This window comes from Scyliorhinus torazame, chromosome 7 (assembly GCF_047496885.1).
Source record: "Scyliorhinus torazame isolate Kashiwa2021f chromosome 7, sScyTor2.1, whole genome shotgun sequence".
Lineage (NCBI taxonomy): Eukaryota > Metazoa > Chordata > Chondrichthyes > Carcharhiniformes > Scyliorhinidae > Scyliorhinus > Scyliorhinus torazame.
Genome location: NC_092713.1, coordinates 163,259,910 through 163,276,009, shown reverse-complemented (window position 1 = coordinate 163,276,009; position 16,100 = coordinate 163,259,910). Strand labels below are relative to the sequence as shown.

General features: G+C 47.2%; 1 protein-coding gene across 7 annotated transcripts in view; it reads right to left on the bottom strand.

Annotated features, from left to right (window-relative positions):
- Positions 1 to 16,100, bottom strand: part of LOC140426657 (2-5A-dependent ribonuclease-like) — a 76,513-nt gene that overhangs the window by 34,437 nt on the left and 25,976 nt on the right. For 6 of the 7 annotated variants that reach the window (XM_072511747.1, XM_072511746.1, XM_072511749.1 and 3 more), the window contains 2 exons: positions 5,683 to 7,371; positions 2,667 to 2,842 (listed from right to left, as the gene is read on the bottom strand). In XM_072511747.1, coding sequence (XP_072367848.1) covers positions 2,667 to 2,842; positions 5,683 to 7,342 — 1,836 coding nt within the window. In that variant the 5' untranslated portion in view covers positions 7,343 to 7,371. Of the gene's footprint in view, positions 1 to 2,622; positions 2,843 to 5,682; positions 7,372 to 16,100 lie in introns of all 7 variants that reach the window. The other variant, XM_072511751.1, reaches the window with a different exon arrangement.

The following is a 16,100-nucleotide window of genomic DNA, read 5'->3' as shown; positions in this document are numbered from 1 at the left end:
ATAATGTGTCCAGTAACACAGGGAACATTAAAACATCAAAGTAAAAACCGCATTACCTTTCTTATGGCTGTATGGGTAATGTCACTGGACTAATAATCCAGAGGCCCAGGCTAATGCTCTGGTCACAGGTTCAAATCCCACCATGGCAGCTGGTGGAATTTAAATTCAATGAATAAATTTAAAAGCTCGTCTCAGTAATGGTGACCATACAACCATTGTCAATTGTCGTAAAAACCCATCTGGTTCGCTGATGCTGTCCTTACCTGGTCTGGCCTACATGTGACTCCAGACCCACAGCCACTCGGGTCAACGGAAATTAGGGATGGGCAACAAATGCTGGCCTTGTCAGCGATGCCCACTTCTCATGAATGAATACATTTTTAAAATAGCCAAATTCATTTAAAACAAAGACCAGCAAATTCCTGATACTGGTCAGCCTGAAATTGATGGGATTGTGTTTATTCCTCCTTGGCCATTTTGAATCTCCAACTTTTTAGACTCAAGTGTCCCACCCCAGACTTGAAGCCATTGACCATTCCCCAGTTCTGCCCATCAGGGATCAGCCACTTGACCTGCCTCGCAAACGTGTCGCTATCTTCTTAGGTACGAGTCCCCTTACAGCTCACTCTCTCTGCTTTCAACCCTACTTCAAGCAGCACTCACCAGACACTGATACTGTTTCATTGCTCTGTCACCTAGATCAGGACACTGAGGTCAAGTGTAGCCATCACCACTGCTGCTGAGGTACAAGTGGTGTATCTATACCTGAAGTTTTTTTTGATAGAACAGACCAATTCATAGATGATACCAATTAGTTGCACATAAGGTATTGTCATCCTGACACAACACAACATATATAGTAATAGAACTATACATAGTCTCCATCCTTTTTTTACTTTACTTTTGTAACAAGGTGTTGTTCTGCTGCAGTGGTGTCTCAGTGATGAGGAGCTTGAGACTGGTATGTTTAAATTATTGTTCGTCCTTAACTAGTTACAGTATCCAGGTTACAGACATGCATTGTGCTACTGCAATACAGGTTGCTTCCAGAGTGTTCTCTCAGAGTTTATTACCCTGTGACTCTATACATCATACCGTGGGCTGTGCTATTCTCCAGCCCCATGTTAAAGATCGCTCTGCCGACCACCTTTACAATTCTATGGCATGCAGGCACATAATACAACAGTTTCTATTGCCTGAATTCTTTCTAAACATCATCTGTAGTGAGTCACAAGTTCTGTACCTCCTTATGGGGCGGGATTCTCCCAGCCCTGGGCTGGAGAATCCCCGTGACCGGGCCACGGCGCCCCGATGCCGGCACGTGATTCTCCACAGAGCGGAGAATCGGCGCCGACGTAGTTGGCGCGGCGCCGGTCGGGGTCCACTCTACGGTCCCCCCCCCCTGCCGATTCTCGGCCCAAATGGGCCGAGCGGCCGTGAAAAACAAACAAAAACCCGAGTCCCGCCGGCGCCGTTCTAACCTGCTCTGAGCCGGCGGGATCTTGCCGTTGAAGGGTTGGGTGGCAGCCTGTGGGGGGGGGGGGCGCACCGATGTGGCCAGACCCACCAATCAGGACCCACCGATTGGCGGGCCGGCCTCTCTCGCTGGGGGCCTCCTTTCCTACGCGCCGGCACCTGTAGTCCGGCGCCATGTTGCATTGGGGCCGGCGCGTTGAAGGAGGTCACTGCGCATGCACGCGTTGGCGCCATTGAGCATGCGCGGATCCCGCGGTGCACAGTTCGCGCCGGGATCGGCAGCTGGAGCGCCGCGAACCGCTCCAGCGCCGTGCTGGCCCCCTGTAGGAGTCAGAATTACTCCTGGCAGCGGCCCGTTCACGTCGTAAAATGCGACGGCGTTTACGGCGGTGTGGACACTCTGCCGCGGGATGGGAGAATCCCACCCAGGGTTCACAGAATAGAATTTACAGTGCAGAAGGAGGCCACTCGGCCCATCGAGTCCGCACTGGCACTTGGAAAGAGCACCCTACCCAAGCCCACACCTCCACCCTATCCCCACAACCCAGCAACCCCACCCAACACTAAGGGCAATTTTGGACACTAAGGGCAATTTATCATGGCCAATCCACCTAACCTGCACATCTTTGGACTGTGGGAGGAAACCCACGCACACATGGGGAGGATGTGCAGACTCCGCACAGACAGTGACCCAAGCCGGAATCGAATCTGGGACCCTGGAGCTGTGAAGCAATTGTGCTCTCTCAGATCTCAATGCCCACGTCCGGAATGTGTTTGAATACTCTCCACTTGCCTAAATGAGCGCGGTTCCAACAACACCCAAAAAACGCGACACCATCCAGGACAAAGCAGCCCACTTGATTGACACCCCATCCACCACCTTAAACATTCACTCCCTCCACCATCGATGAACAGTGGCAGCAGTGTGCAACATCTACAGGATACACTGCAGCAACTCACCAAGGCTCCTTCGGCAGCACTTTCCCTCCACTGAGGATTAAAAAGAAATGCCCCAAACAATCAACATCCTGTTCCTCACAACAGCTTTAAACATGAACTTGGCATCATCTGATCGAATCATCACCACGTGATTTATCCCGTTTGCTCTTCTCAACATTAGTTGCAAGGCTGACGATGACCCCTTACCCTCGATGTCTCAGAGAGAGAAAAAGAGAAAGCGGAGTGTGGACCTGTAAATCCGCCTTGAGAAGCTCATCGGCTCCGAACGTTGCTGTTGGGGAGTGTTTCAGTTTCTGCAAGATTTCAGACGCCTCCCAGGTTGCCTTGCAGGATATGGCCACAGCTGGATTCTTACCACAATTCACACTCTTATCAAAGTCTGCCAGACGAAAATTTCCTTTAACATCTGTGGAAAATTAAACCAATATTTACCAGCAGACGCACTACAAAAACAGTCCAAATCAATCTTAAATGCAACCATTTACTTTCAAAGAAAATCTGGATTTTTTTTTTTCAAATCCATCAGAGTTGAAGTCAACTTGCACTGCAGACACTTTTCAGGATTTCAGGAGAAGCTGTTTAAACACATGAGGGAGAAATTAATAGTCGACAATCCTAATTTGGTGATAGGCTGGGAGGATGTTCATTTGGAATACAGGCCTGTTTCTGAGCCCCCTCCAATATGATGTAGTTCTCTGAAATTGGAGTAGTGATGAATGGTTGTGCCTTGGGACTGGAGGAAGGTTTATCGTGGCGTTCTCCTGTGGTCGGTGTTGGGCCATCTGCTCTTCCTGAGACATGTTCATTAGCTGGACCTAAGTACAGGCTCAAGACAGGTGGGTTTCCTCCGGGTGTTCTGGTTTCCTCCCACAGTCCAAAGATGTGCCGGTTAGGTAGATTAGCTATGCTATATTGCCCCTAGTTGGGATTACAGAGATAGGGCGGGGGATTCGGCCTGTGCGGGGTGCTCTTTCAGAGTGTCGGTGCAGATTCGATGGGCCGAATGGCCTCTTTCTGCACTGTAGGGATTTTATTCTATGATTTTATAAGGATGACACAAAACTTAGAACTTCAAAAGGTGGTGGAATGAGCTGACAAGTGACAGATGAAGTTCAATGTGAAGTGATTCATTTTGATAGGATGGACAGAGAGTGACAATATAAAATAAAGGGCATAATTCTAAAGGGGGCGCAGGAGCCAGAAGTACCTGGGATAAATGTGCATAAATCATTGTAGGTGGCAGGACCGCTTAAGAGCGCAGGTAATGAAGCATACAGCAGCCTGGACTTTATTAACAGGAACATCGGGTACAAAGCAAGGCGGCCATTTTGAACCAATACAAAAAATGCTGGAAAAACTCAGCAGATCTGGCAGCATCTGTGGGGACAGAAAATAGAGTTACCGTTTTGAATCTGTATGACTTTCTTCAGAGTCATATCGGAATCGAAATGTTAACGCTATTTTGTCCTTCCACAGATGCTGTAAGACCAACTAAGTTGTTCTCACCATTTTCTGTTTTTGTTTCAGATTTCCAGCATCCGGAGTATTTGCTTATAGTAAAGTTATGTTAACTTGTATAAAGCACTTGTTCAGCCTCAACAGGAGGATTGCGGCAAGTTCCAGAGACCACACTTCATGAAGAATGTAAATGCATTAGAGACAGTACAGAAAAAATTCACAAGAATGGTTCCTGAGATGAGGAACTTCAGTGATGAAGTTAGATTGGAGAAGTTGGGATTGTTTTCCTTGGAGAAGAGAAGGTTGAAAGGAGATTTGATGGAAGTTTTCAAAATCATGAGGGGTCTGGACAGAGTAGGGAGAGAGAAACTGTTTCCATTGGTGGAAGGATCAAGAACGGTAGGGCACAGATTTAAAATAATTGACAAAAGACACAAAAATTATATGAGAAGAAACATTTTTACACGGCGAGGGATTCGGGTCTGGAATATGCTGCCTGAGAGTGTGGTGGGGCAGGTTCAATTGAAGAATTCGAAAGGGAATTAGATAGTTATCTGAAAAGGGAGAATGCACAGGGTTACGGGGAGAAGGCTGGGGAATGGAACTCAGTGAATTGCTCATTCAGGGAACCAGCACAGGCATGATGGGCCGAATGGCCTCACCCTGCACTGAAACCATTCTATGATTCTGTGGAGAAATTTATGTTAGTTTTGCACAGATGTAAAACACAGATAATTAAGTTCGCTTGTTCTTGTGAGTCACAATTCCTTCTGCTCTAGAGACTGTTTCCAGCATTTCATGTGGTGTAAAGGCAGCAGCACTGAGGGGAACAGGTTTGGTTGTTTCTTACTTGATGGGCGGTATCCTCCGGCCTGCCTGTTTCGCGGCGGCGGGAGGCTGTGCACCGCTCGCTGGCGGTGGAATTCTCTGTCTGCCGATTGTGAATCTGAATTCCCATTGAGGTTTGCACATTTTCTCCGTGTCCGCGTGGATCTCACCCCCACAACCCAAAGATGTGCAGGGTAGGCGGATTGGCCACGCTAAATTGCCCCTTAATTGGAAAAAGATAATTGGGTACTCTAAATGTATTTAAAAAAAAGAATTCCCATTGAAGCCACCTCACGCCACTGGGAAACCTGTGGGTGGGGATGCGTTGCCGGCGGGACCAGAGAACCCCGCTGCCAGGGATCATCCGGAGAATTCCGGCTGGTATCAATTGAAACTTGAGCCAAATCAATGCAGACTGAGCACCCTTTCTTTGTGGTGCTACAGATTAATGATGTGACTTGGGTTATGGCAAGGTAGACCACATTTAACAAAAGGCTACGGTCCATAGCCCATCTTGGGAAAACTGCTGTCCTGAAGGAAGTTAATGCCATCGAATGGAGTAATTTTACGACTTGATTTTAAAAAAAACAGAATCCCATCAGAGATTCCAGGGCGAGTGACTGAACGAGCTGGACGCACAGTATTGTTCTTTTTCGACTTTTCCCCAACACTGTGACTTGATCTCACCGACATACTAAAGAAATAAATTCCACTCATCCACTCAAGTTGTCTGAAAGTGACTGTCAATGACGTCCTTTGGCAGTGTCATCACTCCTGCATTCAAAATCATGAGGGTTTTGGATAGAGAAGGTAGGGGCGAAGCTGTTCTCCCTCGTGGAAGAGTTGGGAATGAAGGGCATGGATTTGAAGTGATTAGTTGAAACAAAAAGCAAAAGCAATGGGAGGAGAAACTCAGAATCTGTTACCGCCCAAAATATATGAAAATGGATGAGGAATTACCTCTGAGGATATTTGTTGGATGCAAATCCCGGTGAGCAAATTGAACTCCATGCAAAATCTGAAGGGCTTCAACCAACTGCTTCATTATTTTCGGGGCCCCCTTCCGAATTTCCTCAGGACAATTGGTCACACATTCCTCAAGATTATACTCGTAGAGATCCAGGCATAAATAATCACAAAACTCGTCACTTTCCCAATGCAGGAGGTTAGCAAACAGACTGCTGTCATTGATGGTAGGGTCTCTGAGGCAATCCATTTCCTTTTTGGCTTCTTCGCTGCGCTTCCTGTGACATTTCACTGCAACCTCAATCTCATTGTTATAGAAACCAAGGTAGACTTCCGTCACATTGCCTTTAGTGATCTTAAAATCCGGCATTCTGGATAGTTTCAGTTTCCCAGTGGGGGCACGGTGCACTTCCTGCAGTTTTCCCAGAGCCTCATGCCAGCGCGTACTTTGCTCCTTCCATCTTGAAGGAGTTCTTCTGTTGGATGTTATCTCTGCCCCGTATTTCATCAGCACATTTCCTGTTTCATTGTCATAGTTCCTTTTGGCAATCATTAACGGTGTATTCCCATTCCAGTCCCTACAGGAAGCATCAGCTCCTTTCTCACACAAAGCTTTTGTCAATGATGTGTCTTTATTTTTGACTGCTGCTTGTAAGGCTGTCCGCCCTGAATTATCTTGTGCATCGATTTCAACTCTTTGATCCTCTAGCAGTAGTTTAACCACCTTTGCAATCTTATTTTCCACTGCAAGGATCAAGGGCGTTTTTCCATTGTTATCCCTAACATTTAGATTGTGTGTATGTTGCATCAGCTGTTCCAGCACAGAGATTTGCAAGGTGTTGCTGGTCAATGCAGTATTGAGGGGTGTGTTTTCATTTTTGTCTTTGGTGTTAACATTGGCTTCAAATTCTAACAGAATCTCCACAATTGCCTGATTGTCATTCTCCAAGGCGTGGAGTAGTGCTGTTTTGCCAAGGTTATCAAGTGCATTCACATCTGCACACATTTCACCCAACAAGATTGCAACAATGTCCTCATGGCCTTTCACCACGGCATCAATCAGGGCAGTCTTCCCACCTTTGCCCACCTTCTTTTGGGCATCAGGCACTTCCCTGTGCATGTTCACGTCAGCATTCTGCTGGAAGAGGAAGCGTACGGCGTCCTCATGACCGTACTGTGCTGCTTCCATAAAGGCAGTAAAACCATTGTAGTCTGTCTGATTGACATCTGCACCCAGTTTTAGAAACATTTTGAGCAGATTCACATTGCCAGCTATGGCAGCAACAATGAAAGGTGTTGCTCCATTTTTCTTCCTAAGCCTTGGACAGGCCCCATGTTGCAACAGTAAGTCAACAATGTTTTCATACTCTCCTTGAACAGCATTAAGGAGCGGTGTCCAACCATAATCTGACATCTGATAGTTCACGTCTGCTTTATTACTCAAAAGCAACTTGGCCACACCTTCATGACCTTTGCATGCAGCAAGACACAAAGCTTTGCCAAACGTATCGGTGTCGAAATTCTCCAAAGCTTTGATTAATCTTTCGACTTGTGAGAGATCAGGATTGTTAGACTCACAGAGATCTTGAAGCTGTTCACCAAGTTTTGTTCCATCTCGAGCTTCAACCAATCTTTTCTTTTCTTGTTCTGTCATGCTCTTCTTGTTGAAGTTCAATTTCTTTTCTATTCAGAAAAAAAAAAAATAATAATAATTGCATGGTAATGGGTAGACTGGCTTCAGAACATCTACCATAATCTTCTAGACATCCAAGTGATCTTTCAGTTCACATTAACAATGTATTCGTTTTTAATCAAGCCATTTGTTTGTCTCCAATCTACTTTATCCTGGATCCTAACTTGAGTATCTAATTTCTTCAAGGAATAGTCTCCAATACTTCACCCCAATCCTCAAAATCATTGAGCCAATCCCCACGGACTTTCCAACAAATCCTCATGGACCTTAAACAAATCCCCACCGACCTTCCAACAAATCCCCATGGTTGTTTCTTTTTCAATCCTCTTTAATCTGTTGCCTGAATGGTATTCATAAAGTCATCAGCAAAGTGAAGACGCCAGCAAAGCCTAAATGTTAGAAAGGTGAACTCTATATCAGCATAAGCAACATAAACAGCAGGGGTCTGCAGTGAAGAACAAGATGTGCAGTGAGGGAGTGAGCACAGGACTGATTGGACAATTGCTGTTGCTATGCCTTGGACAGACAGTAATTAAGCACAGGCCCATGTGAGGATTTTCCTGAGAGAAATACGACCCAACTCCATCTTCAGGTTTGCCGATGACACGACCGTAGGTCAGATCTCGAACAACGACGAGTCAGAGTACAGGAGGGAGATAGAGAACCGAGTGGAGTGGTGTAATAACAACAGTTTATCCCTCAACATCAGCAAAACAAAGGAGCTGGTCGTTGACTTCAGGAAGCGAAGTGGCATACACACCCCTGTCTGCATCAATGGTGCCGAGGTGGAGATGGTGCCGAGGTGGAGATGGTGCCGAGGTGGAGATGGTGCCGAGGTGGAGATGGTGCCGAGGTGGAGATGGTTGACAGTTTCAAATTCCTAGGTGTGCACATTATCAACAATCTGTCCTGGCCCACCAATGTCGACACTATGACCAAGAAAGCACAACAGCGCCTATACTTCCTCAGGAAACGAAGGAAATTCGGCATGTCCACATTGACTCTTACCAATTTTTACAGATACACCATAGAAAGCATCCAGGTTGTTCTTCTTCCAACAGGCATGGGATACAAAAGTCTGAGAAGACGAATTAACAGATTCAAAAATAGCTTCTTCCCTGCTGTTACCAGACTTCTAAATGACCCTCTTATGAACTGAACCAATCTCTCCACTCATCTTCTCTACTGAGTAGTATTACACTATGTATGCTTCACCCGATGCCTATGCCTATGTAATTACGTTGCGTATTTATGTATGTCCTATGTTTTTTCATGTAAGGAATGATCTGTCTGGACTGTGCGCAGAATACTTCTTACTGTACCTCGGTACACATGACAATAAACCAAATCCAAATCCTTGGGTGAATCACGACTCTTTGATAATTCGTGAATCAAGGACATTGATTGATTAGGGCTGTCCTGTGAGTATGTGACTGGTAGCATGAGTATGATCTCTAGAAAAATAAGAGACAAAGAGACATCTGTAGCGAATAACCATCGTAAGGAGCCATGCCCTGGGTCTGGGACCCAGAGAGGACATCGGGGTCCAGCAAGAGGGGGCCTAATCACCTTGCCTCTTAACTTGTGGTATTTAGATCCAGGTCAAAGTTATTTAGGTCCAGGCCGTGAGTTTTGATACCTTTGCAGTACAGAGTTTTAATACTGTGTAGAGATACCCTGTGGTGGTATGTATTAGGGGTAATACGGTACACCATGAATGCCGAGGAGCTATTGGAGGTCAGATGCTGGGTCCTGATTGGATCTGCCACCTACTGGGCTCCACCCAGGTAGGCGGGGTATAAGAACCCGGTTTGCTCCCCACAGCTGCATTCTGTGACTGAGCTGCTGGGGAACAAGTCTGCTCAATAAAACCTCGATTGAAGTTCTCTACGTCTCGCCTCGTGTGTGATCGATGGTGCTACATACCCTTTATGTGGTGTTTTAATACTTTTGGGGTAACTTGGTGTAATCTGGGATGGCCACTTCCAGAATACAAAATGGACGCTCACAGAGAATATAGGGAAATGTGGACAATACTAAACAACAAGCAGGCACAGAGCTTGAATGTACATTTGGAAAGCATTCAGCAGACGGAATCGAAACTCTGGGTCAATTAGCATATTGATGGCCCATCTCCGAGGAACAAAGGACTAACACTCAGGTAGCTGGTACTGTCGCAGACATGCTGGCGGCAGTACCCCAATCGAAAGACAAAGCAAGGCCAACGGCCACCTAAGACACGCCCAGCCATCAGGGCACCCACCCCTTTATTGGTTTTGATCGATGACAATGATCGAGAAGCTGCCCAATTAATTGGGACCAAGTTTAAGGCCCGCCTAAAAGCGCGCAAAGTCCCTCCAAGTATAAGAAGGAACCTCCACCAAAGATTCAGTCTCTTGGATTTGGCTCTCAAGCGGAGAGACCCGTCCACCAGCATCACCAGAAGCAAGTACGTTCAAGGTCAACGCTCGCTACCAGACGGACAACCTTAGCTGTACTCCTGTTATCTCTTCGGACCCAACAGCCTCAGATCCGAACAACGGCCATTGTTCCTCTGACTAAGTGGGCACCTGAAGTTAAGTATAGGTGTTAGCGTTAGAGATAGTTTAGTTTGTAGTACTGTTGTGCATGAGTGGATCTTACTGTGTGTGTAAATAAATAGTATTGACTTTGAACTAACTAACTGGCGTATTGGCTCTTTGATCGGTATTCGGGTTGAACCTTGTGGCGGTATCAAGAGATACCTGCCGACTCTGAAAGTATACACATAATTAGGATTAAGGAAGGCGACCATATTGACCGCCATATTTATAACCAAATAAATATAGCAACATTGGTAAGGTACAATAAAAGAGATTGCAGTACGATAATTTGAGAGTTTTGTCCATAACGCTAGTTGACTCAAGTTTGAGGGGCAACCAATTGCATCTCTTGCTTTTTAAATTTATTCATAGGATATGAGCGTTGCTGGCAAGGGCAACATTTATTCCTTCCCTTGAAAAGAGAGCACTGTGCTGCCTTCTTGGACAGCTGGAATCCAACTGGTGTAGGCAGACCTTAGGTAGGGTTAAGGAGGTGTGAAGAAGGGAGCTCCAGGAGTTTGACCCAGCAACTGTGGAGGAACAGCAATATACTTCCTAATCGGGATGAGAGAGTGATTTGGAGGGAAATTTGCAGGTGATTGTGTTTCCAATCCATCTGCTGCCCTTGTCCTTCTATTTGGTAGAAGTCTTGGGTTTGGAAGGTGCTGTCAAAGGAGCTTTGACGAGTTGACATTACCTCAGTACCTGAAGTGCGAAGGACAATCAGGTTCCAGAGCATATTTGATCAGACTTGTCCTTGTAACTATCCATCCAGTTCTTATTTATCCAGAATGTTACAACCTGTTTAACAATGAGGGAAATCTCCATTCCAGGTACAAAAGTTAAAGGAGTACGAAAGTAAATATCACAGCCAAAAAAGGAGAAAATAGCTTTGAAGCACTCTATTATTTAAGATAATCTTTTGATGGGTCTTGCATGGGGCCTCAGTCCCGTATTATTTTCATATCAAAATGTGACCATGTTCTTCAACGATCGGATCAGTCCTGGCAATGGGAAACTGGAATATTAGAGCCAGGAAATTGGGCGAATCATTACGTTCTCTCCACTTCCAGTCAATCCATGTCATTTTCACGGTGGCACAGTGGTTAGCACTGCTGCCTCACAGGATCAGGGACCCGGGTTCAATTCCAACAGCAAGTGACTGTGTGGAGTTTTCACATTCTGCCCACGTCTGGGTGGGTTCCTTTCAGGTGCTCCAGTTTCCTCCCACAGTCCAAAGATGTGCAGTTTAGATGGGGTCACTGGGATAGGATGGGGAATGGGCCTAGGTAAGATGCTCTTTCAGGCGGTCAGTGCAGTGCACTTTGGGGATTCTATGGAACATTCATGACATGCTGCCACACTTGTCGCTTGATACTTTCATTGCAATATTTAAATTCATGCGAATGGACCCTACGGACCATTTAGGATGAGGAGGCTTCGGGGGTTCCTTTACCCACCTGTGGCGATGAAAAGGAACATCCAAATTATCAGAGGATCCTTTAACAGGGTCCTTTGTGCCATTTTTATACATGTAGGGCTGGATTCTCTGCACCCCGAAGCCAAAATCACGTTCAGCGACGGGGCGGATCTGGTTTCCCGCACAACCGGCGCCGGTTCCGCGATTCTCCGCCCCCCCAAAAGCAGCGTACTCGGGAAGTACACCACGTCGAGTATCCACCGCCTCAGGCCATTGCCTGCGGCCTGCCCCGCTATTCTCCATCCCCGATCGGCCGAATTTCCGACGCCGTGTTTCGAATGTGATCCTGCTGTTGGGGAAACTCAGTCCGCGGCCGCCACAGCCGGGGGAGAGCCGATCGGAAGGCAGCGGGGTCTCATTCGGGACTGGGGGCTATGCGGGCGGTCCGGGTCGGGCGAGCGGCCGATCGGGGGCACTACTTTGGCGGTCCAGGTCCATGGGCTGAGTCCGCCATGGAGCAGGGCGCGGCCCCTGGAGGAAAACTGGCGTCAAAAGGCCACAGATTCACAGACCGCGGACCTGGACCGCTGAAATAATGCCCCCGATATAATGAGTTTGGAAACAACATGTTCTAGTTGAATATTGTGTGTACAAATTACTGGAAAGTTAATTGTAGCATTTACAGGGTTCCACTGATAGGGGATGAAAAATTGTTTGTGCCCTGGTTTTTGGCACAGGGCCCGTGATTCAAGATGTGCCCGTGTCCATTTTAACTAAAGTGAGCAGCATGTAATACACATATATATATATCTATACACACACACATACACACACACACACATATATGTCGGCAGGTTGAATGAGTGCACAGGTGGAATATAATTTGGGACAAGTGAAGTTACCTACTTTGGTACAGAGAGTTGAGAAGCAGGGTACTTTTTAACAGTGAGGCACTTGGAAAATGTTGGTGTTCAGACATACACAAATCACCAAATGTTAATATGCAGGGACAGCAAGCAATTAGGAAAGCTAATGGAACATTCACTTTATTATAAAGGGATTTGAAGATAAGAGCAAAGAAGTTATATTACAATTCTATACAATAATGCAATTGTGGCAAGTATAGAAACTTATGTCAGAAATTGGGCGGGGGTCTCTTAGCCCGGGGCCGGGCCGGAGAATCCCCGTGAAGGGGCCATGCCCCCCCGACACCAGCACGCGATACTCCGCTTGGCGCCGGCGTGGTTCGCACGGCGTTGGTCGCGGGCCACTCTACACGGCCGGTCCACCGATTCTCACGCCGTGATGGGCCAAGCGGCCGTTGTTAAAATGCTGAGTCCTGCCGGCGCCGTCCACACCTGCTCGCAGCCGGCGGGAGCTCTGCGTGGAAGGGTCGGATGGCGGCCTGTGGGGGGAAGAGTGGGGCTCCGACCCCAAGGGGGCCTCCGATGCGGCCTGGCCCGCGATCGGGGGCCACCAATCGGTGGGCCGGCCTCCCTGTCCCCCAGCCTCTTTTCCTACAGGCCAGCCCCGGTACTCCTGCGCCATGTTGCTTCGGGGCCGGCGCGCCCCTGTAGGGGCCAGAATTACTCCTGGCAGCGGCCCGTTCGCGCCGACGTAAAACGCGCCGGCGTTTACGACACTCTGCCGTGGGATGGGAGAATTCCGCCCAAGAGGTTGATTATTTTAGATCAAAGCGGAGAGAATTTCTTTCACTCAAGGGGTTGTACATCTCTGGAATTCTTTACCCAAGAGAGTTATAAATGCTCATATTTCATTCATCGAGCTCTACCCCACCTCAACACCTTTGTTTTCATTCCATTTCATTTTAACTATCTTTTACCAGCACGGTAGCATAGTGGTTAGCACAGTTGCTTCACAGCTCCAAGGTCCCAGATTCGATTCCCGACTGGGTCACTGTCTGTGCGGAGTCTGCACGTTCTCCCCGTGTGTGCGTGGGTTTCCTCCGGGTGCTCCGGTTTCCTCCCACAGTCCAAAGATGTGCGGGTTAGGTGGATTGGCCACGATAAATTGCTCTTCGTGTCCAAAAAATGTTAAGTGGGGGTTGCTGGGTTACGGGGATAGGGTACATACGTGGGCTTCAGTAGGGTGCACTTTGTAAGGGCAGGTGCAGACTCAATGTAAATTCTATGAACTTCTTTCTTTGTATATAATTCCCCCTATCTTGTCCCCCCTCTCATTACCTTTTCTCCCCTTTGCTTTCCCCTTCCCCTCTACATCTGTCACAGCTCATCCTCTGATGTTAGTTTCTCTGCTGTTGGACCTTTCACACCTTTTGTTCTCTCTGGGGACTGCCATTAGCACTCTTTCCCCTTGGTTTCTGTGGCTATGACTCATCTTTCATTCCCTCACCCCACAGTATAAATATCTCCCATTTTCTATGCCTTTTAGCTTTGACAAAGGGTCACCTGGACTCAAAACGTTAGCTCTTTTCCCTCTCTACATATGCTGCCAGATCTTTTGAGATTTTCCAGCATTTTCTCTTTTGGTTTCAGATTCAAGCATCCACAGTAATTTGCTTTTATAAAAGCCAATATCTGTCTGGTACTTGAAAGTCACTCTGAAGTTAAGTTAAGGTCCCGTATGAACTTGTAGTACTCTGTAGAATAACTTACCTTGATGGTGTGATTGTTAAACTATCATTTTGTATGAGTCTGAATAAATACTGTTTAATTTAAACAAAGTAGATTTGCAGTCATTTGTCCACCGCATACGGGTTAAAGACACATTGTGGTAGCAACAGTGGGTTAGCCATTATCTTACTGAATAGCAGAGCAGGTTCAAAGGGCCAAATGGCCTCCTCCTGCTACTCTTCGCACAAATTTGGTGTGCCCGATTTTTGTGTTTGGTCATGTGGGCACCATACCACAGGCATCTTCACCCTGTTAGCTACTGCTGCGTTCAGCAGAGGGGCCCAACAGCATTGCTCAGAGACCAAATGGTACAACAGCCTGCTCTTCTTAAAGACAGACTGTCCTTCTTATAGGGAAGTAGACTGTTACAACATTGCTGTAATTTAAGTGATGGCAAATGTACATCAGATTGTGGAGTGTGTTCCAGGGCCAACGGGTGCAGCACGAGAAGACTTAGTGGTGGAGATGGCCTAAAGGAGAGACAGCATGGTACGACAGAGGGAGGGAATGGGAGCTAGGCAGGTGAATGCATGGAGTTTGGCCCCTAGGACCTGGTAATAGCACCACAAGATATCTGATGACTTCTTCTGAATGAGAAAGATCGGTGAATGCATCTTCTCATGATATCTCCTACCTACCACACTACCAACCTCACACACTGCTCATTTCAGTGGTTCCGAGAACACAGGGCTCACGCAAAACATCCAGATACTCAACCTCACTCCCAGATGCCGACCAATGATGCCAGGCTCGCACCCAACTCTCCTGACACATATTGCTGGCAGCAATGAGGAGGCAATGACAGAGGAGTACATTTTTAACTAAATCATAATATCAACCCTGCTTAAGGCCCATCTTCAATGCTCTCAAACTCAGTAGCAGAATTATGCCAGGGGTGGGGGAATTCAATCAAGAGAAGAGACAGAGAGTAGATTAAAGTCATAGGGTATAGGAAAAGATCTTTGGCCCATTGAAGTTATGGGATTAAGGGGTTAAGGAATTATGGAATTCAATGTGCAGAAATGGGAGATAACACATTTATGGAGGACAAACCAGGCAAGGGGAATACATAATACATGGTTGTATTCTGAGAAGTGTAGAGGAACAGTGGGACCCTGAATTCTTGTCTACAGATCCCTGAAAGTGGCTGGGGCAGATAGATAAGTGGCTAAGACCCCATACAGAAACTTTATTTTATTAGCCAATCATGGACAAGCAGGGGGATTACACCAGAACTATCTAAATCATTAGTTATACCACGTGTACAGAATACTTTTGTACAAAGGGAACAAAAACCCAGCTGAATACTGTTTGCAAAAATCCCTAGAAAGCTGAACTCAAGCAAAGTATTTATAACAGTTCTGCTTATGGGATCAGTGGGGGCAGAAATTGGTATGTCCTGGTTTTTTGTTGTGGCATCGCTGTGTACAGTTCTGGTTATCTCACTACAGGAAGGATGTGATCGCTCTAGAGAGTACAGAAGTGATCTTTGAGGATGTTGCCAGGAATGAGGAATTTTATCAATGACAAAAGATTAGATAGGCTGAAGTTGATCCCCTTGGAAGATACAATTGAAGTGTATAACATTAACAAATGGCCTAGCTAGAGTGGATAAGAATCATTGAATCCCTACAGTAAAGAAGGAAGACATTCGGCCCATCGAGTCTGCACCGACTCTCTGAAAGAACACCCTGGGCGGAATTCTCCGGGTGGGAGAATCGCCGGGGCGCCGCCTGTGTCCTGCCACGCCGCCTCGACACCCGCACGCGATTCTCCCACCCCCCCCTAAACCGGCGCGGCGGGAATCACGGCTGGCCGCTCGGAGAATCGCCGCTCGCCGCTTGTAATGGGCGAGCGGCGATTCTCTGGCACGGATAGGCTGAGCGGCCTGCCCAACATGGCAGGTTACCGCCGGCGCCATCCACGCCTGGTCGCTGCTGGCGGGAACAGCGCGGGAACGCTGGGAGGGCAGCCTGTGGGGGAGGGAGGGGGGGTTCCTGCACCGGTGGGGGGCTCAAATGTGGTCTAACCTGCGATGGGGGTGCCCACAGATCGGCGGGCCG